The 25,191-nt window shown below is 45.3% G+C and overlaps 1 protein-coding gene across 3 annotated transcripts in view; it reads right to left on the reverse strand.

Annotated features, from left to right (window-relative positions):
- CDK13 (cyclin dependent kinase 13) overlaps positions 1–25,191 on the reverse strand; it is an 807,643-nt gene that overhangs the window by 171,453 nt on the left and 610,999 nt on the right. For all 3 annotated transcript variants that reach the window (XM_085607435.1, XM_085607434.1, XM_085607433.1), the window contains exon 12: positions 22,088–22,204. In XM_085607435.1, coding sequence (XP_085463561.1) covers positions 22,088–22,204 — 117 coding nt within the window. The remainder of the gene's footprint in view (positions 1–22,087; positions 22,205–25,191) is intronic.

A 25,191-nucleotide genomic window follows, 5' to 3' on the forward strand; every position in this document is an offset into this window, starting at 1 on the left:
TGAAAGTCTGAAGGCACCTTCGGCAAGAAAGTTGGATTTGTATGCAATACTACAGAATCTGGTTTGAACTGTAGGAAAGGTGGATTTATTGTAAATGCATGAATGTCACTGACGCGACGAGAAGACGTTAGCGCCAGAAGAAGAGCCACCTTCCATGTTAGATACTTCAATTCGACCTTGTGAATAGGTTCAAACGGTGGTCTCATTAGTTGTGCCAATACGATGTTTAGATGCTACAATGGAGGCGGGCGTCTAACAGGAGGAAATTTGCGCAATTGAAGAATTGATGGATAATCCTTGAAGAACAAAGGGACGTCGAACCATCCCGACGGAAACGGGAAATTGCCGCCAGAAAAACCCTCAAGGTTGCATGAGATAATCCGGAGTTAGCTAAATGCAAGAAGAACGGTAACAATTGTTGTGGCGTGGAGTGAAACGGGTGAACCCCATTAGCTGCACACCAGTGGCAGAATCTTTTCCACTTTAATTTGTACGTTTTTACCGTAGAAGGAGCCCTCGCCTGAGCCAAGATGTCTCTACAGTCCTGTGGAATGTCTAAATGGGCAAACTCACAGTGCTCAGGTTCCAAGCTGATAAGCTCAGTGAGGAGGGATTCGGATGACAAATTTTCCCCTTGCTCATTGTGAGTAGATCTGTACGAGGATGTAGAAGGATTGGTTCGCATTGAGACAGTAGGAGTAACTCTGAGAACCATGCCTGCCGAGGCCAAAGGGGGGCTATTAGAAGTAGATGGCAAGGTTGCCTCCGCATCTTCCACAGGACACTAGGTACGAGTGGGATTGGGGGAAAAGCGTAGGCAAACAGATTGTACCAGTTCATCAAAAGGGCATTGCCCCGTGATCCTTGGTGGGGATGCCAGCTTGCATAATCTCGGCATTTCCGGTTCTCTGGTGTGGCAAAGAGATCCAGTTGTGGGCGACCCCACCGTTGAAATATTTTCTCCAGAGTTGGCTGATGTAACTCCCATTCGTGGGTTGATGAGGAGGACCTGCTCAGGGAATCCGCTAGAATATTGGATACCCCCGGTAGATGAACTGCTGCAATCGTGATGTGATGGTCGAGAGACCAATCCCAGATCGACTGAGCTAGTCGAGACAGTTTCGGAGATTTTGTTCCGCCCTGCTTGTTTATATAGTGCATGCATGTTGTGTTGTCTGTCTGTATTAGGACTGATTCTCCTTGGATTAAAGGGAGAAAGGATTTGAGAGCCAGAAATATAGCCATGAGCATCAACCTGTTGATGTGCCAGGCTTTTTGGCATATTGTCCATTTTCCCTTGATTGATAGATCCTCCAAATGAGCACCCCATCCTTCTAGAGAGGCGTCTGTTGTTATTGTCATGTCTGGTACTATTGACAGAAATGAAATACCTTCCGTTAGATTTAACGGTTGTGTCCACCACTTCAGCGCCGACTTCATCCGATCTGTGACGGTTACGACATCGTTGAAAGAACCCGTAACCTGACGCCATTGAACATCCAGTTCTTCTTGGATGGGGCGTGTCCGTAATCTGCAATGAGGGATCAATGCAATGCATGATGACGCCATTCCCAGAAATGACTTTAACAGTCTTACAGAAACGGATCTTTTTGATCTGATAAGGGTTACCAGTCGGAGAATCCTTTGAAGACGGTCTTGGGAGAGAAGTGCCCTTGCTGACACTGTTTCCAAAGTTGCTCCCAGAAAATCCTTGTGATGAGAAGGCTGTAGATGGGACTTCGTGGTATTTATGGAGAGCCCTAAGGCGCGAAACACCTCCTTGCAAAGACGTGTGTGCTATAGAAGTTGAACTTCCGATTGTGATTTTAGGAGACAGTCGTCCAGATATGGGAAGATCTGGACACCCTGGAGACGTAGGAACGCTACCACAGGGGCTCGCACCTTTGTTAACACTCGAGGGGCCGAGCGTAGCCCGAATGGTAATACCTTGAACTGGAAATCCTTCCGACCCACTCGAAAACGAAGAAATTTCCGATGTCGTAGTATGGGGATATGAAAATATGCATCTTGGAGATCGATTGTTGCCATGAAATCTGCTTGTGAGAGTAATCGCAAGATCTCTGCAAGCGTTAACATGCGAAAGGATAGTTTCTTAAGAAACCTGTTGAGAGCCCTCAGATCTAGAATGGGTCTCCATTCCCCGTTCTTTTTGGTGATCAGAAAAAAAAAAAAAAGAAAAAAAAAAAAAAAAAAATCGGGAATAAAATCCTTTCCCTCTTTGAGATCTTGGTACTACCTCTATAGCTCCTTTGTTTATTAAAAGTTGAACTTGATGTAACAGTTCCTTGATATGAGTCGGTGGTGGTCCGGTAGGTGGTGTGGGTGGAGGGAATTCGATGAACTCTAAAGTGTGACCTCTTTCTACAATGTCCAAAACCCAACGGTCCCTTGTTATGGAGGACCATTGAGAAGAGTACAGAGAGATTCGACCTCCAATTTTCTGGGACTGATACAAGTCATTGTCTCTTAGGGGTGGAACCCCTAGAAGAGGATTTTCCTCTAAGTCTTGGAAGACTGCTGTCGAGAGGTTTGCTGTTGGTTATAGGAATAACGGTTGGAACCCTGGTTATATGGGCGATACTGGTTGTTTCCTCTTCGAAAATTAGAGGAGGTGCCGCGTCCGCGTGCACCCCGAAAGGGCTGTTTCCGAAATTGTAATGTGCCCAGAGAGCGAGCAGTCTCCGTATCCTTCTTTATCGATTGGAGAGCTTCATCCACATGATCTCCGAATAAAGCCTCTCCGTCATAAGCCATGTCCAATATTCTTGCCTGTACTTCCTGACAAAAGGATGTTGAGCGCAACCAACCTTGCCTGCTCAATACCGCTGCTCCAGCAAGTTGACGGAATCCCATACAGGCGATATCAACTGCACAGTCTATCATCTCTGCAGATGTACTCTCTCCCTCCTGGAGTAGCTTTACGGCTTCACTCTTCGACGGTTCCGGCAGTTGTTCAACTAGCGTTGATATATCCGCCCATACTTTACGGTCGTAACGGCCTAAGATGGCTAAAGCATTAGCCGCTCTCACAGTGGTGGAAGCCATTGAAGAAAATTTTCGCCCTATGGCATCCAAACGACGTCCATCACGATCAGGTGGTGCAGTGATCGTCGACGCAGGGTTTCTAGCCCGACGAGGCGCTGCCTGTGTGACCACAGAATCTGACTTTGCTTGACCAGTGAGACACGCTGGCGCTCCTAATGGTGACTTGTACTTCTTTTCCAACCTGGGCACATGTGCCGGAAGGCTATTTGGGGTCTTCATAATCTTTTTGCCTTCCTCTCAAATAAATTCGATTATAGGGATTGTATGTGTTTGTTTAAAAGGTTGATTCTTGAAATCTTAAAGGAAACAATACTCTTCCTTATGTTCCGTTGTTAATTTGAATCTTTGTGCTGCCCTATCCATTAACTGGTGAAAACTTGCAATATCAACAGGTATCACTGGAGAGGGAGATGGTGTTTGAACATGATAATCATCCCACTCCGCCATACCATCATCCTCATCATCGCCACCATCATCGAGAATCTCACCATCCTCCCTGTCCTGAGGAATTTCTTCTTCTTCAGTAACATGAGAAGGTACTGTCCGAGTTGAAGAATGTCACAGCGGTAGATGAAGGTGTTACCACAGATGGAATTGGAGCCGGCACCGGTTCCGATATAGTTGTTGGCACCACTGGAGTAGGCGGAACCACAGATTCTTGTGGTGATAAAGGAAACCGCCGATTATAATCGTCCAACATGAGTTGAAGATTTGTTATCGGGGACAGTGGTAGCGTCGCAGTTTGCCTTTCTGTAGGAATTTCGTCCTGATAAAATTGTTCCTCATCCTCACTACTATCCTCTTGGCATTTTATTATTAAATCTGAGGGACTGTGTGCCGTCCCAAACGATTCAGGTAAACCTTCTGAATCTTGATCTGAATCAGTGGCAAACAATGGTGAAGGAAGGTGGGAATCCTCCAACGATATAACTTAACCTGACATATCTGGTCGAGAACTCAGTGGCAATGGTAACAAAGGAACAGCGGCAAAAGACGAAGTAGGCGCTGTAGACGTGGAAGAAATTTGATTTTTTAATGACCTCTGAGCAGAAGTTGTCCTTTTAATCTTTATTTTCACCGATGAGACTGCAGTCGACGGAATCGGAGACATAGAAGGTACTGAGGACATCTTTGTAGACGGACTTGTCGACGGAACCGTCGTCGACGGAACCGTCGTCGACGGGAACGACGACGAGGTTTTCTTCTTCGTCGACGGAACACTCGTCGACGGGTCAATCGACGACATAATCGTCGACGAGGCAGATTTTACAACCTTCGACGACGACGATGGCAACGTCGACGAGATCTTTTCCTTCTTCGTCGACGACGATGCAATAGGTAATATAGATGATAGAGTCTTTATGGTACTGATCATCGTCGACGGAACCGCCGACGGAACAGTCGTTGACTATTTTGATGCTGACGTAGTCGTCAGAGTCACCGTCGACGAGCAGGAAATTGCGGATTTCGTCGTCGGAAGTTTCGTCGACTATGAAGCCAGTTTTTTTCCTGAAAACTGGGAAGTGGAAGCCTCAGCAGCCTGAGAACTATGTCTCGTGGGCGACAAAGCAGTAGTCAAAGAAGAAGAAGTGGCAGATGTCATAGTCAGACATTATCTTCTTTTTAAGGAAAGGAGAAGGTAAATCCTGTACACTACTGCACTTTGAGGCTGTGTGGGAACGGCCAGAAGTAAAGCTTTCTACTTCCGAAACCACTTCATCTTTATCTTTCAGTCTCTGGAGCCACAGCAAGAGACGGCCTTCCCTGTCTTTCAGGGTTTTTGTAGAAAAAGTTCTACAGAATTTACATTTAGCCACTTCATGGTCTGGGTAAAGACAGTAAATACACTTACTGTGTGGATCTTCTGAGAATAAACGTAGCTTTCCACAAGAAGTACAAGGTCTAAACAAAGACTTCTTACTTGAAGACATGCTGAAGAGAAAAACTGAGCAGAGCTCAGGGAGACTCCCTTTCACATGACGTGCGGTAGAAAATCTGAGGTGAGGAGCTCTGAGGAGAAGGTTCTGGAGAGGAGCTGACGCCTGATTGGCCGTAGTTCGGACTAACATAATGACAGATAGACTGCGAATGTCTTTTTTCTCTTCCTATGTATCTCTATACAGAGTTCATTAGGGACATTCTTGATGTTGTTACCTATTTATATCTCTGTCTTAGAAGATTACTTCTATATATATATATATGTATTATGACTATATATTATGACTATATATATATATTTTATATATTGCTATATTATTTACCGTGGGACTCCCACTCCGACGACGGGGAATATTCAAGCATGTGAATCTATGAAAGACACCCCAATACTGGAGAAGTGCTGTACAACGTGAGCAAGCCCGGCGGCCAGCAAGGGAAGGAGGATGCCCCGGGTTACTTCGCCACAGCCCTGGACACGGGTCGTGGCTCAAGGCAAGTCCCTTTGCAAGGGTCATTCTGGTGGGGGTGGTGGAGAGGCACCGGGGATTGAGACACGTGTTTATTTTATTTTTTTAACACACCACGTCGGTTCTTTTTCCTCACGCTTCCCTTCCCCTCACTACCCAGGCGGCATCTGGTGATGGGGGCACGATTTTAGTGGACAGGGAAAACATATAGTAATCCTGGACATATTTCTGTTTCCTTTCTTCCCCCTGAGCTACGGACTGTGGGAGTCTTCGGAGAACCCCAAGCCTGAAGCAGAGCGCATTAAGAACTGGAAACAGTGTTGTACAAACCCACCGACCTCATATCCTGCGTGACAACTATCCTTGCTCATGCTGAAGCCGAGAAGGGAAACGTTGCTAGCCAGTATCGCTGAAACCAAGAGAGGAATAGCATTAAAATAAACACCTTGCTACTGAAAACCTCACGTATTGTCTTGATCCCTTCTGTGCAAACACCACACCCCCCTTTAACTCCAAAACTTTTAAGAGATAAGTGAGCGGCATACTAGATTGGAAAATTAAGGGGATTTGTCAAACGACGCCAAAGTTATTGGCAAGACAAAAAAACGCTCTTCCTATGGTCCTAAATATAACTACCTACTGGCGACAAACAGGAGAACATTTAATTATATATTTATATATATTTGGAGAGCCAGAGTTGCACTTTATAAACTCCTCAAGAGAGTATTTTTCGAAATTGGTCAGAAATCCAATAAAGCAGGTGCTGGACTGTGAGACCGTATCAAAGGTCTAACTGAACAGCTTTCTGATGAGAATGTTGAATACAATTTTTGAATCATTTCATCAAAGAAATCAGATAAGCTTGTGCATAGGGCCAGGGATGGATGTAAAGTACTTTTAGCCACTGGTATAGTACTTTTGAAATTTTTTTTTTTTTTTTTTACAATATTAAACATTTCCTTGGATGAATTAACGGAATTCTCGATAAGGAACGAGAAATGCTCACATCGTTTGCCACTTAAGCTTGTGAAATTTTATGAGTGCCGCCTTGTAGGCAAGTTTTGCTGCCGAGACATAGGACCTCTTCCAACACTGCTCCAGCCCTTTACAGGGGCTTTTTTCTGCTCAAAGATTTGCCGAAAACCAGGGATCAGACGGCTTAGATCCATTAGCTGTAACTGTTTTTAGGGGAGCAAGCGGGTCCAACGCCTTAGAGATACATTGATTGAAAAGGATCGAATCACTGTCGAGATTGCCTGAAAAGAATGGCAGAGTAGATTGAAGAGAGTGCACAAAGGACTCCTTTGTAATGTTTCGCCAATTCCTCCGCCTTTCAGGTGCTATATTTATCTCTGGTTTATTACCGGCGCCATAAAAGGTGAACCGGACAAGAACAGATGCGTCCATATCAAGCGCAATGGAACCTCAGTATGAAGGTTGGTGATTTTATAAAAAATTAGATCTAGTGTGTCCAGCTGTATAAGCAGGGGTGGTGACTAACTGGGTCAGATTAAGACCTTCCAGTGTATAAATCAGCTGGGAGGCCTGGGGACAATTCGAAACACCGACCAGCGTATTAAAGTCTCCATTTATCGTGAAGTTGGCATATTGTAAGGATAGTTGGGTGCGGTATCACAATTCATGGAGGCCACGATTAGGGCCGTCGGGGGTAGAGGGGGGTACGTTCAATGCAAAATTTTATGTTTCCAAATGCACCCAGCCTGGATGACGAAACTCCCACGCATCCTTAAGAATAATGGTTGGAAACCCTACCCTCACCCTGGTTGGCAGACAGGATCTGATACCTCGAGGGAATGGCCACAGCAAGATCTGGATTCGAAACATCCTTCAGCCAGGTTTCAGTGAATGACATCATACCCCAAGTATTATCCGAAAGAAAAAGCCATATTTCAGAGGAGTGTTTAGGAAGTGACCTGCAAATAATAAGGCAAGCTCTAAAGCTCGCCACTCTGTGTGCTTTCTTATTGGGCAGGACAACTCCATCCTCCGACACGGTTATGGCCTCTAATTTAAAACCACAGGCCTTACACCTAAAAACAGCACTCCTCGCGGCAGGCTCATAGTACGAGGTAGCATGACAAGGGCTATCATTCAAGGCAAGGAGAGCCTCTCTAGAAAAAGAGCCAACCTGGTTAGCAAAAAGGCCAGCATGGCTGGTGCTGCACGCGATCCGGGCGCATGTAGACTTGCATTGGGTGCGCCCGGTGCACGTTCCTTGCATGGAACTCCTCAAATAAAAGCTTTGGAGCTAGTCTCAACTAGACCGATAACCCACACAATATGGCGCCCAAGAATGGACCTTTCAAGCAGAGAAGAAATTGAACGCAGTCAGGTAAAGATGCACACTGCAACACGCCAAGGAAAAATAGAAACCCCCTTACAAAGAGAAACCAAACGTTTCCCCAGAGTTCCCTCCAACTTTCTAAAAACCTGCCTAAATTAGTGCCAAGTCCATAATTCACCTAAAAGCAGCTTACAACATAACTGCACCATTTAGCTAAAAACTATTTCCAAACAAAAATGTAGTAGACGCATAACCGTTCCTACTGTGATTGTCTGGTTTTGATTGGAACTGGGGTAATGTTGCTTGAAAGTTCTGAATTTGAGCGGGGTTGGGGTAGGCTAATCCTAATTGTGCATTTAGGATTGCTCCAAAGTAAGGTTGGATTTGCAGGGTTGAAGGTGAGACTTGGGGACACTGATCGTAAAACCTAGGTTGTGAAGTAGATCTATTGTGATTTGAGTGTGCTGTTGGCACTGTAGATGTGCAGTGACTACCGCAAAGTATTTATCAAACATTCGAGGTGTAGTAGTCACTCCGAATGGAAGAAATTTGAACTGATAGTCTTTTCCTCCTACCACAAATCTCAAGTATTTGCAGTGAGCAGAATGTATTGGTATTTGCAAGTAGACGTCCGTGAGGTATTACATTGCCATAAAGTTGCCCTGTTGAAGAGGAGGAATGATGTCATGTAAAGTGACCATAAGGAAGTATTCTGGTAAGATGTAGTGGCTTAAAGGCCTGAGATCCAATACTGGTGTTAGAGAACCGTCCTTTTTGGATATAAGGAAGTATAGAGAGTATACTCCTGAGCCTTGACGTTTATGGGAAATGGGTTCTATAGCTCCTTTGAGAAGAAGGGCTTGGACTTTCTGCTTTAGAAGTGTCTGATGTTCCAGAGATAACCTGGGAGTGCGAGGTGGAATTCTGGGCGATGTAATAATGAGCTACAGACAATAGCCATGTTGGATAATGGCTTGTACCCATTTGTCTGTGGCAGTGGTATTCCATGACTGGGTGAAAAAACTGTAGCCTGCCCCATCAGGTGTTGTGTGGTCAGGAAGAAAGTTAGGGTAGTCATTATTTTGATGCTATTTCCTCTGAAGGAACCTCTATAGAACACTTGGTGTAAGAGGTCTGAGGCGGGTTCTGTTGGAAGTGGATCCCTCTGCGGTGGTGGACTTATATGCATTCCTATTCCTGGGCAATGAAAGAAGCCCCTGGGAATGAAGGTTTGTAATATCCCCATTGATTTGGCAGTGTCAGTATCCTTCATTTTCTCTAAGGCAGAATCTACCTGTGGACCCAAAAGGTGTTCTTTATCGAAGGTCATGTTTAAAACTGCCTTTTGGACCGCTTGTTGTAACCTAGAACATTCTAACCAGGCGAGAGGCCCAAGGAGGACACTAGTATTAATTCATGTAGTTGCAGTATCTGCAGCATCTAGGGCCCAGGGAATTGAAGTGTTAGTGATGGTATAAGCCTCTAACAATTTGTTGACCTCTTTTCCTATACTCCTCAGGGAGGTGCTGGAGGAGCTCCTCCTTCTTGTCCCAATGTCCTCTGTCACAGCGGGCAAAAAGAGCTTGAGAATTGGTGTCAAGCCAATGGTTGGCAGCCTGTGCTGAAACCCTTTTACCTGCTGTGCCTATGTCCTTACTTTTCTTTTTTTGGGAGGGGTATTCCCCAGTAGCTTGGGAAATTGCCCCTTTACGTGCAGTAGTGGTGACAGTGGAGTCTGGTAGTACTTGACAGAATAAATACAGGATCTGATGTTACTGCCTTGTATTTATTATATACCATAGGGGTGATAATTCTGGTCTTGTCAGGGTCCCTAAAATCTCATTTGCATGTCTCGTCATGTCAGGTAACAATGGCAGATATTGTACATCCCTGTGAGTAGAAATTAAAGTTTCAAAGAGGAAATCCTGCTCTAGGGGTTCCCTCTGGAGCTGTACATTGTGGAAAGCTGCTGCTCTCGCAATGACTTCCTGATAGGAGGTTGCATCCTCAGGAGGGGAAGGACGAGATCGGTACAGGTCAGGCTCATTTGGTGCAGTGGAATCTCATTTCCCAGGGATCAGTATTTTCTAATGGTTCCCCCAACACAGGTGGAGGGGAAGGTGTTGGAGGGGGAGGTGGCGTAGGAAGGTGTTGATATAAAGTGCTAGTAGCCTGGTCTTTTGTTTCTTCTTGAGATAAAGGGGAACATCTAGTGCCTCAAATGGCAATTTCATTTTTAGAGTTGGTGGAGAGGCAGGTGAAGCAATAATGCAACAAGTGCCCAGTTGAATTTGGATTTCGCTCTGGCGAATGTCCATCTGAACAAGCATATTATACCCAGTAATGTTTCTTCTCTCCTACATCTCTTCTCCACATTTATTTTTTACTTTAGTTTACATTTGCTACCTCTTTCTCATGTCCTGGAATGTTGATCTATCGGTTGATGTAACAAGTACATTATTTTATCTCCCTGTATATTCTTAGAATTTGAGTTCAGACATTCCGTTAATCTTACAATAATTTGCAGCCTTTTTACGTCCCTATCGATCAGTTACATTGTATGTTGTGCAGATGTATGAACACTATTTTGATCTTGTTGCAGTGTTTCATACAATATACATATAAATACACACACACACACACACACACACATATATATATATATATAAAACGATTTACAAAAGGAGGCCTATACTTCTGGATACTGCACCAACACACTGTGGGGGTAGTAATAAAATGTGGTGATCTCATCAGGGGGGAGAACGGCCTACTAAGCCTCCATATGCGGAATTTATACACAAGCGTATAAACAAGGGAGATCAGCACTCACTACCAATAGCTTCCTCTCATTATATATCTTGATCACGACAGTATTTGCATATTCCAATTACAAATGCAGAAATAATTTGTCAAGAGTAGTTCATGCCCAAATCGCACAGGTTCCAATCAAATGTACAGAAGCGCGTTTTGGTTGGAAAACTCTTTATTCATATTAATGTAAAATGTTCAGACAATGTAGCCAACACGTTTCGTCCGTTTCTCTAGACTTCAGGGTTTAGTCCTTTTTTTCTTGTTTTTTCCATGTATCTTGTATATGTACGAGTTCCCAAGATAGATATTAACCTTAGTTACGGGGCTAGTGATAGTAGTTTGTAAGTAATAGTTGTGTTTGTAATTGTTGTTCTTAAGGAATAGTCTTATTCACCAAGGTAAGTTCTAGCCCATGTTGACAGCTGAACCTGGCAGGAGGTTGGCGTTTGGTAACAGTCTCTCTGCGGACGCAGCCAGCTTCCCATATAATGTGGGATCCAGCATTTCTACCGTCCAAAAGAAGCAGCTGTTTTTTTGCACGCTCCCTCCGGGAGGGAGCTATATCTGGAGTGCCAGCAGGGAAACAGAACACAAGTCTGCCCCGCCCCGGGGAGCAAACACTTGTTTCCCAGTCCACGCCAGTGTGGGAATTTAAACTATTGAGTACCGGGAGAGGGCTCCCTGAGACACAGTGACTGAGCCAGCAGCTGGGGATGGGGCCCCCGGGCCTTTAAAGGCTTAGAGAGTAGCTGCAACCCCGCCTCCTTTAAACAGAATCACGGCACTAGGATATGGGGTCCCCAGGGCCTTGGTAAGGCTCAAGGAGGGGAGCTGCGTGGCTCCCTCCCCTTTTATTTACATTTCGGCCCCAGGGGATGGGTTCCTCAGGACCTATTTAGGCCGGAACGGAAAATGTTACTTACCCTGTAAAAACCTGTTTGTGGTATGCAGTGCTGAAGATTCACATGCGCCCAACTCTCCTGCCAGGTCACCTGTGGTTGCTGCAGATCCTATTCTCTTCTTTCACCTTTACTTTGCATGGAAATCTTTTCTATATTCTTTATGCTCCAGCTACATCTTCATCCTCCATGCTGGAAAAAACAACCTAATGATGGAGCAGATGCCTATGCACATTACCCGAGATAGGTTGAGTCACTATACTTCTTCTAACAAAAACAAGTTGCACATGTCCGAGCCCAACACTAGATCGCAGGAATATGTACAGCACGTGTATCTACAGCTACACATGCCACATACACATATACATACACACATATATACATACACATATATACGCACACAGTTGTGTGTGTATGTTGGAAGGTGCAGTTGTGTGGATGGATGAAATATGAAGCATTCAGCACAATACAGGGAGAAGTGGATGAATAAAAGAGTAAGTTGAAAAAAGGAGAGAGAATCCAGTAAATAAGAGGAGGAACAATTTTAGTGAGGGGAGATAAATGGTTCACAGTCCATCAGTTTACCTAATGTACAACATAAAGAAGCCTAGCAGAATGGAAATTAACCGGTTATTTACCTTTGGTACTGCTGTTTCTGGTGGATACTCTAAAAGCAGATTGTTCACCTTTAGGATAATCCCCAGGCGCCATACAAGACCAGAAGCTTCTCAAAACAGTGCTTTAGTGCTCCAGTAGGTGGCACTGGGAGTCTGAATACTGATATCATTTCATTCAGGAGGTGATGGAGCAGATCTCTTAAGAGCGGACATTAGCGGCCTGCAGATGCGAAAACCAATACGTTACCACAGCTACCAGTGATCAGATCTCTACATCTGGACCTTTTTAAAAAGGAAAACAGACCATTCCACACAATGGCAAGGCGGCAGAACAGTGAGGAATCCAAAGTTAGATAGAATATCCACCCGAAAAAGCATTAGCGAATATAATTAACTTGGTCTTCTGATGGATCCTTAAGCCCGCAAATTCCTCACTTTGAGACTAGATACCAAAGCAGTGCCTCCCAAGGTGGAGGGTCTTTGGAATGAGCTCAGACCATAAAGTCCAGTAGCACCAAATGTGTGAAATGCCCTTACTGTTGGGCCTGCCTGTCAAGGCATTAGAGCTTTGTAAACGGGTGTACTAACTCCCACATCATAGCCTGACAAATGTCTACAACAGGCACTCTGCATTCCAATGCAATTGTAGCAGCCTTAGCCCTGGTGGAATGATCCTCAAACTTTCTGGGGGCTGCTTCTTGACCAGTGCTTAGCAGATCTTAATGCAGAGGACTAGACACCTGGACAAATTCCTTATCTGTATAATCTTCCTGCTCTTTGCCCAACAAATCCTACAAAGAGCCGATAATCACTTTGCAGTTGTCTTTGGTGTGATAGATGTCAAAGCTCTTTCAGGGTCCAGTCGATGGAGTCTCACCTCTTAAGATGTGAGGTGGAGCAAAGTTCCTAAGAGATTGGATTCCCCAATGTGAAAAAGTTACGACTTTTGGCAAAAAGACTGCCCTGTTCCTTAACACTAGTTTTCCCCCTAAAAAGCTGGTGTAGGGCGGGTACACAGAGGCTGGAGCTCACTCACAGTGCAATCATGAAAAGCTAAAGTGATTGCAGTGAGAAAAACAGTTATGAGAGTGAGCAGGTGCAACAACCAGCTGTGTATTGGCTCGAAGGGTTAGGCTGAGGAAGGTCAGGATTAAATTAAGTTTCCACTGGGGCATCACAAACTGTTTAGGAGGTCTTTGCTGGGCCAAAGACAAAACAGACTTAGAAAGCTTAGCTTGCAATGGGTCCATGTTGTGGGTGCCACACCAGGCCACAAACTTGTCCCAGTGCCGTGAATAAATGGATTCTGTAGGAGTCACGGTGGTAGGAATAACATCCATGATTTCAAGAGGTAGACTGACCGCAGTCAACTGCTGGCGTTCGGTCTAAACCAATGCCCGATCTGGGGACAGGTGCTCATGCCCAGATGTTTTGGGTACCACACTCTCCTAGCCCAATCCGCACACTATGATGACTTGGGCCTGGTCATTGCTGAGTATCTTAAAAACAGAGTAGTAGCAGCAGAAAATCGTACAGGACGCCAGTGTTCCACTCTTGCCTGAATGCATCTCCTAGAAATAGCCTTCGTGGGAGCTCAAGTACACCAAGAATTTTGACACTGTGCGCTCTTGAAGGTGGAGGTAAGATATAACCACGGTTCTCTCCATTATTGGAAAATTCAATGCGCCACCACAGGATGTATTTGTCTTTCGTGATCCACAAAGCGCAGTTGGCAGAGTTAGTCCGCCTTAGCATCCAAAGATCCCACAAGGTGGTTCATGGCCAGATATATGCCCTGATGGCCAAAGTCAACTCCAGAGAAGAACAGCCTCATAGCACAGGATCCAGGAATCCACCCCTCCTAGATTGTTGCAGCATCACATGGCCGTTGGGTTGCCTTTGAGAACTTACACCAGCGTCCCCTTGATGGGCAAGAGAAATGCTTTGAAAGTCAGGTGATGACCTGCAACCCAAACAGAATGAGGAGTCTGAATTCGACCAGAGACGCAAGATCTCCATCTTGCCCGAATGTCGCCGCCTAACCTAGTAGTGACCCATGCTTTAAGACCATGAACTCTGGGTGATGCTAGAAATGCAGGCCATCACTGCAGATGTTTTGCAAGCTCCTTTGAAATTTGGATGGACTTGTACAGGTTCCCCAGTTGTTAGGCCCACGGAGACTTCACCTATCATGCAGAGCCTGCATATGCCACCTGGCACAGTCCACAAGCAGGATACAGAATGCTAATCGGCAAAGAAGCATCAGAGCCACTCCTAATGAGATCCTGTACCCAGGCTGCAACATCGGGATCAGAGCCTGAATGTCCTGGACTCACAACAGAGGGAAGGACCGGAACAGTACAATATCCAGGAGGTATCCTTTAAAACAAATCAAAGGAGTATGATGTGACTTCAGCACATTGATTATGAACTCCAGAGATGTAAGAAGGTTCGTGGTCATATGGAGGTGGTCTATGAATGACCGAGGTGAGCCTGCCTTTAAAGCCACTCGTTGAGGTATGAGAATGCCGATATCCCCAACCTCCAAAGACCTGCTGAGAGCACCACCATCACTTTCTTTAATAACAGAGAGGCACTGGTAGGGGCGAATACAAGCACAGCAAACTGGTAATGCTCTTGCCCTATCCTGAACTTGGTGTCTGTGGGATGGGTATATGAAAGAAGCACACATAAGGAAGGTGAGAACAAAAAGATCCCACTGAGGCATAATTAAGGGGGAAGGTGGAAACCAAGGCGTTCGAGGAATCTATGTACAATGGGTGACTAAAATAAAGAGGGTGAGTCTGGCAGCCTCATGAAAGCAGCCAAATACTCTTTCAGGGTGCCGAGAGCAGAGCCCTGCTGGACAAGGGTCAAAATAAACAACAGTACCTCTGCTAATCAAAAAGGATTTGTTATGGTCTTTAACCAATTTTCTTTCCAAACATACTCCCTGACTTTCCTCCCCTTTTTTCATTTTTTTAATTTTATTTATTTATCTTTTTATTGACATATATTTCACTTTCACTTGTCTACGGAACGTCTACTAATGATTTTGCATTGCCCTTTTCTCTTCCCCCTCACCCCCCTTTCCCTTCTTTCTCTTTCTTTTCCCCTCCCACAAAAACACCCGTAAAAAGCTATTCTCATAGGTATTGTTTATTAAATCCCTCTTTTGGGATCGAATTGTATTTTTGTTTAATTTACTATTGTTCCATTATCTTTTTGCATTGTTTCTCTCCTGTACTGATGTTTTACTATGCCTAATTTACCCAATAAAGCTTTCTAAACCAAAAAAAACAAAAAACAATAATACATTACAAAGGGAAGCAGAGTGAGGGTTGATGGACTTCTATGTACAACATATTACAAATTTCTTCCACCAGCAGGCGTATACCATTTTAGTGGAGGGGATGCCTGGCTACCAAAATAACATGGCAAAAACCAAAGGAAATGATGGACGGAGTGTTGAACATTGCAAGCAGTCAACTGATCTGGGTTTAATCCATCACCGTTCTTTAGCCCACTCTGCCACCCCAGTTCAGACATGCCCATATGCAAATCAGTCTGACCCTGTGCCTCATGGGAACAGTCCAGCCTGAACTGCCAAGCCATGTCTTCCCTGGACCGGAAACAAGCTTCCTAGGAGCGGTTTCTGGCATTTCAGCCGTCTTCAGCCAGGCTTGCTTGAATCCAGTGGCAAAGTGAGCAAGGGACTCACGTCTGAGCATACCCTGCCAACTTATGGCGAACAAAGCAAAAACCAAAGGAAATGATGGACGGAGTGTTGAACATTGCAAGCACTCACCCCCAGTCAACTGATCTGGTTTTAATCCATCACCGTTCTTTAGCCCACTCTGCCACCCCAGTTCAGACATGGCCATATGCAAATCAGTCTGACCCTGTGCCTCATGGGAACAGTCCAGCCCGAAATGCTGACTTTGCACGTTCTTTGTGGAGGTGAACAGATCTAACAGAGGCTGTCCCCACTGCTGAAAATCCTTTTGCCATCGATGAATGGAGACGACACTCGTGATGTGCTAGGCATACATACAGTTAGTCCACCCTTGCGTTCAGAGATCCTGCCAGTGTTGAACCACCAGGGATATGCCTTGCTGTTCTAGCCGTTTCCAGAGACGCAGAACCTCTTGACAGGGTCCACGACCCCACTCCACCCTGTTTGTTGCAGTACCACATGGTGGTGGTGTTGTCTGAACACGTGAACAAGCCTTCCTTTGATGGAGGGTAGAAAGGCTTTTAATGCCAATCGGATTGCTCAGAGCTCCAGCATGTTGATGTGGAGATCGGATTCTGCAGGAGACCAGGGTCCTCTGATCTCCACCCCTTCCAGATGGCCTGACCCATCCCAGAAGTGACATCTGTCACTTCTGTAAGATCTGGTTGGGGGTGGGAGAGGGGTATGCCTGTGACCAAATCGCGATTTGTTAACCACCACTGCAGGTCTCGTTCAGTTTTCTCTGAAATCTGGATCATGTCTGGGAGATTCCCCTGATGCTGCGCCCACTGAAACTTCAGCTCCTACTGCAGAGCCCACATATGCCACCAGACATGTCACTAGTAGGATGCAGGACTCCATGAGGCCCAGCAGCCACAGAATTATTCTCACCGAAATCCAGGATAGAGGCTGAAACATCGGTATCATAGCCTGAATATCCTGGACTCGCCGATCAGAAACTGCACTGTGTCCAGAACCGCTCCAATGAAAGGCAGCGTCTGAGAGTAAGTCAGGTGTGACTTCGACACGATAGTGAACCCCAGCGAATGCAGAAGGTCCATCGTAGTCTGAAGGTGGAAGACAACGGGCCTGTGGTGAATCCGCCTTCAACAGCCAGTCGTCAAGATAGGGGAAGACTGGAACCCCTGATCTCCGCATAAGAGCTGCAACCACCGCCATCACCTCAGTGAACACAAAGAGGGGCAAAGGTAAGACCAAAAGGGAGCACCATGAATTGATCGTGCTAGTGGCTCACCGTGGGTCGCAGGGAACGCCTGTGGGCAGGCAGGACGAGGATGTGAAAATAAGCGTCCTGCAAGTCCAAATCTATGATCCAGTCTCCAGAGCAGACAAGACCTGATCCAACGTGAGCATCCTGAAATCCTCAATTTTGAAAAAGTAACTGAGGGCCCGGAGGTCTAGGATAGGATGTAGGCCCTTGTCCTTTTTAAGGGAACAGAAAGAGGCGGCAATAGCAACCACATCCTACTTCTGGCATCTGAACCCTCTCTATTGCTCCCTTGGTCAAGAGAGCCATAAATTCCTCTTGGAACACAAGTAGATGATTCTCCGTCAGACAGTGGGATGTTGGAGGCATGGAGAGAGTAGCAGTCTTGAAGGGGAGTAAGTAGCCCCTCTGAATAATCTGGAGAACCCACCTGTCTGAAGTGATTTTTTGCCAGTGGTGGAGGTGATGGCGGAGCCTGCCACCAACTGAACACCCATGGTCTGGAAGGGCAAGTTTGGAGGCAGAAGCTGCCAAGGAGGCTGGTGGCTTGCCTGGACCTCTGGCTACCTGACCAACGCCCTCATCCACACACATGGGGTGTGGAACTTGCACGACTGACTGGCATATGGCTGGCACAGCTGAAAACCCTTTCCGTGGCCACCAAAGGAAGAGAGGCAACTGAGAGGTCCAAGGACTTCACCGCAGCCCGTGAGTCCTTAAAGTGCTCCAGCGCCAAGTCTGCCTCGTCTCCGAAGAGACAGGTGCCATCAAAGGGCATGTTCATGAGCAAAGCCTGGACATACTCGGAAAAGCCAGATGTTCTCAGCCAGGTGTGGCGTCCAACAGCAGTCATCGTTGAAATCACTCTGCCCAGCAAGTCGGTCGCATCTAATCCACATCGAATGGCGAACTTTGCTGCATCTCTCTTGTGTGTTACAGCTTGTGACAGGATGGCCCGGGCCTTCTCCGGGACCTGTGGCAGTACTTGTGCAACCATTTCCTACTAAGAGTGGGAATAATGGCCCAATAAGCATGCAGTGTTCACAGACTGTAAAGGAAGGCTGGTGGAAGAAAAAAAAAAGTCTAGCCCCAACTGTCCAGCCTTTTTAGGTCTCGCCTGAGGCAGCCTATGCGCTGCGCTGGCGAGACTTTTAGTGAGTGGCATTTTAAAATGCGACCACACGCTTTCTGTGTTGCCTCGAGCGTGCGGTTACACGCACAGTCACGAGCAGAGGCGCCATCAGGCTTACCTCTCTCGTCATGGGCTCAGCGCATCGCTCGTGGGTACACAAAGCGTGTGGATGCTGCAGCTGCTTTCACTTTAGCAGCTGCGCGCCCACTTGCTCCGCCCTGTCAGTGTCCATGGTTCATTTATATTGCGTCACCCTGTGCCGTGTTTGAACGCCCCCCACCACCGTTCTCGCTCACCCCCAACACCGCTATCGTTCGCGGGCACACAAAGCGTGTGGACGCTGCAGCTGCTTTCACTTTTGCAGCCAGGCGCCTACTTGCTCCGCCCTGTCCGTGTCCACTTTGAAGACCGCTTGTATAAATTTTCAGCGCGTGAGTACGCGCGCGCACACACACACACACCATTCATGGAACGCAGTGGTTTCATTTATAATGCGACTCCCTGTGCCGTGTTTGCCCGCCCCCTTCACCGTTCTTGATTTTAAAAAATTATTTTCACCTCCGCACACCACTTGCGGGACACCCGGGAATCTGCATGGCCGAGTTTACTTTACTGTTTTGGGAACGTGATGGAGGACGGGAGCCGGGGCTGCTCCGATGCCATCGCTGCTGCTATCCCAATGCTAAGGCAGTGCTGCTATCTCTCCCTTGTTCTGTATGGCTTGACTGTTGGGCACTGCCCGGGCCGGCTGCTGTCTCTACCGTTGAGACGTGTGAAATATCTGCTCCAGCCTGCACCCTCCCTGCTCTCTCTTTCAGCACGTTGACTACTGGTGAGCGCAACAGTTATTAAAATGTGAAATTTTTCAGCAACGGTATGTATAAATTGTTGTTTTCCTCGAAGACATTTGGCTTTTTGTTATTCAGTGGAGTCTTCCATGCTAGGATCAACAGAGAAGCTTTGTGCCACAGTAATTAGCTACATCATAAACTGGTTTCCAGATTAGTTACCGTGAAATTAAAAGACCATCTTATTTATGAATTTATAAAGCAGAATATCTACTTCAATTAAATCATAGAACCCGGAAGACATTAGTGATGTAATGGAAATGAAGTGTCTCTGTAATGCTGCATTTAGAAACCGACATTAAACTTTGGTCGGGCTTTTGTTACTCTGTTTTCAGACTGTTATTGCAGCACATTCTTCCATCCAACAGCAAGGTTTAAAGGTCATTCCACAACCACAGCGGCATCCGTACTTCTGTGGCAATAAATCAGGCATTATTGGTCTTGTATAATGCCTGCCCTTCAGCAGTTTCTTTTCGACCCAAACATAACTGTTCCTTTAAATATTTTGCAGAAAAGTGTTTTAAATGGTAAACAGCAGTTTCAGAAGTCCTACAAATTGCCATTCTCTCAAAGTACTTCTCGAGAGAGGGCTCTTGGTTTGGTGGAGTTGCGAGAGGGTTGCTTTTTAACAACATTTTGCTCCAGTCTTGGATTTAGTTCTTTGTTTCGTAAATGGTAGCCTTTTCACCTCCTGTTGACTTGGCACAATAGGTCAGTTCTCTGGACTGTGCTTTTTTATGTGCTTTTCTTTTTCACTAGTCTTGTTATGCACTGTTTGTAAGTAAGCATGGACAGGTGGAGTTGCTCAGTAATTGCCTTATAACTCATACTGCTGACGTTCATATAATAGTTGTATTTATGCAGGAATTTCGGTAGATGTCAATGCCTTTGGAACATTTAGCAAATTATTCTCAACAATAATGCTCCATTTAACAACCATCCTGTGCCCTTCAGGAATAAGCTGTGAAGTGCTTGTTAACTCCCACAAAGTAGCTGCCCGCATTAGGCACAGAAATGTCGGAAGGCATGCTCTCACCAAATCTCAACTGAGAAAATGACGAATACTAGAAACTGTAACAGGCAACAAAATGTAGCCTCCATTTTAAAACGTAGCATACAAGTACTGGTGTGCCAACACTCATGATTGTTAGTATTGTATAAATGAATTCAACAGAAACACTTTCACTGACATGTTTATTTACTCTGAGCACTCAGGATACTTTTTCTGTTTCAGAGAGCGGGCAGAGTTTTTATTAATCATGCTTCTGATTAAGAGCATTCATATTTTGTAAACTTATGGGGTCTGTAGTTGACCGTAGAATATGCTCACCTGCGTCTTACCAGAGTGGACTAATACCTTTCTGTTAATCTGTTTGGATTTCGGTAAACTGGTTATCTTCAGGTGTACAATAATAATGAGTAACATGAAGTTGCTTAACTGTATATACATGTTATCTTGCCTTTGCACCAGTACAGAAGTTGAAGTGAATGAAAGCATTACAGTTTACAGCTTTTACAGATCTGCAGTTTCTGGCAACTTAGGTTTTTTGTGTGTACACTAATGTGCATGCAGGCCTTCATGCGAGTTCAGACTATTAGTTATACAAAAATAACACTAAGTAGTTTTCAATGCAGCTCTATAGTATGCCTATTAGTGTCAAAGCTTCCACGTTAAAGAACAGTAGATGCGATAGCAACCAGGATAATGTGCTGCATGGCTGAAAACTTATAAGGTCCCTAAGGGCGAGACCTATTGGCTATGCCAATGCTGGTTGATTCCCTGTCAGTGAAAGCAGCAGGGAATGCACCTTGGGAAGTAGAAGCTTGGACCACCAAGCTCTTCGGGGTGGGGTGGGTAGTAAGGAAGTTTGGGTCGCCAGGGGAAGGGCAGTGGCGGTAGGTGATCCTCCTGTTCACAGGAGCCCCTGTGCTGGGTTTGGACCAGGTTCCCAGCAGGACGCCCATGAAGGCTTCATTAAAAGGTAGCGAGGGTTGTAGCACTTCTGTTAAGATGTTAGTCTAGACCGCCACTGAGGGTAGCTGAAAGTCAAGGACATCAGCCGCCCTACGCATCACCATTGCGTAAGATACACCCTTCTTCGCCACGGTGGAAGCATGCCAGTATCTGGAGAGGTATCCAGTCTGCTGGCTTCACCCAACTCCTCATACCGGTTCATGTCCTCATAAGGCTAGTCTTCTGAAGGGTCCAGCGACCACTCCCATTCTTCTCCCAATAAAAGCCCTTCGGAATAGGGCTCAGGAAGCAGCCTAGGAGCTGTAGGCACCGGATTCGGCGTTGGTCGACACGGTACCAGCTCCAGGTCGTTGGGAATGAGAATAGGGCTGGTGTCACTGGGAGCATCGGCAAAGGTTGCAATGGCACGACCAGCACCACTCTGGATCCATGGGCAGATCCAGTGGGAGACATCAGTGCTGGGGCTGGTGGCACTGGTGCATAACACCCCCCGAGGTGGCCCGAAAGCATGCCGGAGGGGTCAGGCCACTCAAAAATTTGGCATGGCCTCATACAATTCTTTAAATTGAACGGGGGTCGCTCTGGCTCTTGGAAATGCAGGGAAGCGAGTATCCGAACCAGTTGCCTTGTACACTGGTTTCAAGAATTGGGGAAAAATTGTTTTGGCAAAAAGTTTGTCAAACGACAGAGAAAGAAGAGTGGAGCTCTAGATCTGAATCTGTAGGAAAGAAAGTGACGTCTGTGTGCAAGTGTGGCATCAACATACATCTGCTCTGCCTCATCATGTACGGGGCGTAATGCAGCTCAGTCACATGGCTCTGCCGCCCGGCACTTAACAGCAATGCTGTGAACATTTTCAGGATTCAGTCTGGCACCAGGGGGTTATTCTAAAGGTAAGGTGTATGTACTTATTGACTCACCATTACCCGCACAACAGAAAGCACATGCTCATAATTTAATACAGGACTACACCACTGAAAGGATGATAAACACTTAAATTCATTCTAATGATGATTGTAAGAAAACTGTAATTAAATAAGCAACTGGGAAAAAATGTATCCTTACAAAATAAATTCTTCTCTGAGTTTTCGGCGGTACTGCTTCTTTGGTTTCATGGTGTTGAAATATGGTAGCTTTATGACATCAGGCCAAACTGCAGGACAAGGACTCCCACAAATACGACTAAAGAAACAGTTAAATAGGCAGGTGTAAATGTAAGTGGAAAATGAAATCATACTAAAGAACTACAAGGAAAAATAAGTTAAGCAGTCAACGATAAGTACATCATTAAGAAATGTTTCCAATCTATGAATTAAATAAAAATAGCAGAGGTACTATAGACACCGACAACATTCTTAAACCTCAAGTAAACCTTTACATTCTTTTCATACTTAAGTTTGAGTAAAATGGACTCTAGGTAAAAAGGATAGGTCATTAATTTGGATTTTAACCTGTACAAAAATCCTCAAGAGAACATGTGTAGGGAAAAAACAATAACCAAAAAGACAATGTATATCTACTAAGAGACACCTGAAATAATGCGCTTTAATTCTAACAGCAATACTCCAACACAAGATTCATGGTGTTGACCAGGCATTAGATTTGTGCTTATTTAAAAAAAAAAAAAAAAAAAACTGTTAAAAACACTAACACCAAGCTTAATTTATGTAGTTTTAAAACCCTTTGCTAATTAAACATTTTGGTTTCACAAAAATAATGTTTCAATAGTCTTGTAGATAATGATGCAAAATAAGTTACTGACCGAATAAGGTCCCTGGGGTGTGGGCAGCACTAGTCCGCTTTTTCTTCTTGCAAACCATCTCTCTGCAGCAACCACTGCAGACTCAACACATCCACCAACACCTGGTCCTTGACCACGTGCAATACTCTGCTCCGACCGGGCACAAACCGTTTCTTCAGTCCAGTTACGGGGGTACTATCTAATTTTTGGCACCTCTGCCTGCCTGGCCCCCACTCTCATCCCACTTACCAAGTTGATGGTGGGAAGGAGTCATAGGCGGGACCTTTCAGAGTAAGAGCAAGGGTGTTGGCAGGAGGCAACACATTGAAGGTTAACAGTGCATAGAGAAGAAAATGCAGGCACCAAGTGCAGCACCAGAAGCAGACTCCTGGTCCAGTAAAAGCGAGATAGGCAGGCAAAGCACTGAGCCAGCTGAAGGCAACCGCGAAGTGCTCCAGATTAGAACACAGGTTGGAGTCGCCTTTGTATGGACAAAGCCAATATTAGGTGAGTGTAAAGTAGTTTGACCCTTGCCTAAGTCAAAAAAGGGAAGGAACTGGAAATTGAGAATTCCTAAGAAGAGAGTGTAATCAGAAACCTGTCGCAGAGTGGCTAGGGGGTTTTCTTGATTTTCCTGACTCGTTACAGCAGAGCACTGTTTCACTGGAGAACTAAGCTGACAAAAGCTAGTACATTTTTAGAACAAAAAGGCCCTGGCAGATTTAAGGATGGATGGGTCCTGAATCGGCTCCAGTGCACATGGGGAAAAAAAGAACTGAGCTCAGGAATGAAATTAGTTACATACCTGTTACTTCAGTTCTCCAATGTTGTAATCTTTCATATATTCACATGCTTGGATAAGAATAGTAATCATGTTCTATTGCTTACCATTTCAGACTAAAAAGCAGTATATATCCATGCAATATAAAGATGGAAGCAGGCTCACCTTTATTGAAACAGGTTTCTGAGGACTTCCTGTCCCACTGCTCTATCATCTTTTGCGCTCACGTCTAGGCAATAGAGCTTCGTGAATGTGTGCCTGCTCTTTCAGGAGCTCTGCAAGGGCCAGTATATATAGCCACAGTTGAAACTGTACAACTCTTCCCTTGCGTGGACACTTAAGTGGCCTTGGTGTGAGAGAAGACAATGCAGACTAAGATAAAATCGTATCTTTCAGGCTGTCCAAAAGAGATGAACAGCTGATCTGATGAGTAATTGTTCTTTGTTATTATCAAAGGAGAAACGTAGGCATCAAAGTAAATCCAATGAATGTAATGATCTTTCTGATGATGTTAACTGGTCTGGGAATAAAGATAGTAGAATGACTGGCTTATTTAAGAGAAAGTCAGTAGGAACCTTAAGTACAAATCTAGGATTGGTTCTCAGGATGACGCTGTCCTTTGTGAACCAAAGAAATGGTTCCTTGATGGTGAATGCTGAAGTGCTGTCTTCCAAGAAATACAGTTTGGGTGTGCACGGTCTACTAGCTCAAAGGGAGATTGCATTAACTGGCTGGAGACAGCACTGAGCTCCCACAGAACTGGAGGGCATTGTACAGATGTATATGTCCTGATAAGCCCTTTCATAAATTGCTTTATCGTTCATTCGGAGAACAGAGTAGATAACAATAGATCTGTTCTTCTCAATCTTAATATTTCATCCAGATGGACTTTATCTGAGGAATATTTTGAGTCCACTCTTGGCCACATCCAACAAGTAAGGTTGTACTTGATGAGGTTATATTTGAAGCAGAGGAAAGCATTTGCTGGCACTAAGGTTTTGTACTTGCAGGAGCACTTGCCTGTGCTAGGATGTTTCTATAGTTCTGCGTTGGATCCAAGTGGCCAAACTCTAAGTGGTCAGGTACCATGCTGACAACTTGGGGTTGTGGTGCTTTATCTCTGTGGTGTCTGGAGGAGAGTCTGGAGTGCAATTTCAGACAAATGCATGAGTTTACTGTACCAGCATTGGCGTGGCTACGCCTGAGCAATGAGGATCACAGTGCAATGATCAATTTAAGCCTTCAACACCCTGGGGATTAGAAGAAATGGATGACAAGTGTATGAAAAGAATTTGGGCCAACTTATCGAAAAGGCATTTCCCCCTGGATGCTAAAATCTGCTCCAAAGTACTGCCATTTCTTATTACTCTAGGTTGCGAAGAGATCTATCATGGGTTGACCGCATTGTCAAAATATTCAATCTACTTGGTCCTGGTGTTATTCCTACTCGTGGCAGTCTGATAGATGTCGAGTGAGCGCATCTGCCTGGTCATTTTGGCGACCTGGCAGGGGTTCCACAGAAAGGTTCATCTTGTGAGAATAGGCCCAGTCCCATAGCCATTGAGCCTCTTCTGAGAGAGGTCTGGACTTTGTTAGCTCTTGTTTGGCTACGTAGAAGATAGATATCATATTGTCTTTTCTGATCAC

Source organism: Triturus cristatus, chromosome 5_2 (genome assembly GCF_964204655.1).
Source record: "Triturus cristatus chromosome 5_2, aTriCri1.1, whole genome shotgun sequence".
NCBI classification, from domain to species: Eukaryota; Metazoa; Chordata; class Amphibia; order Caudata; family Salamandridae; genus Triturus; species Triturus cristatus.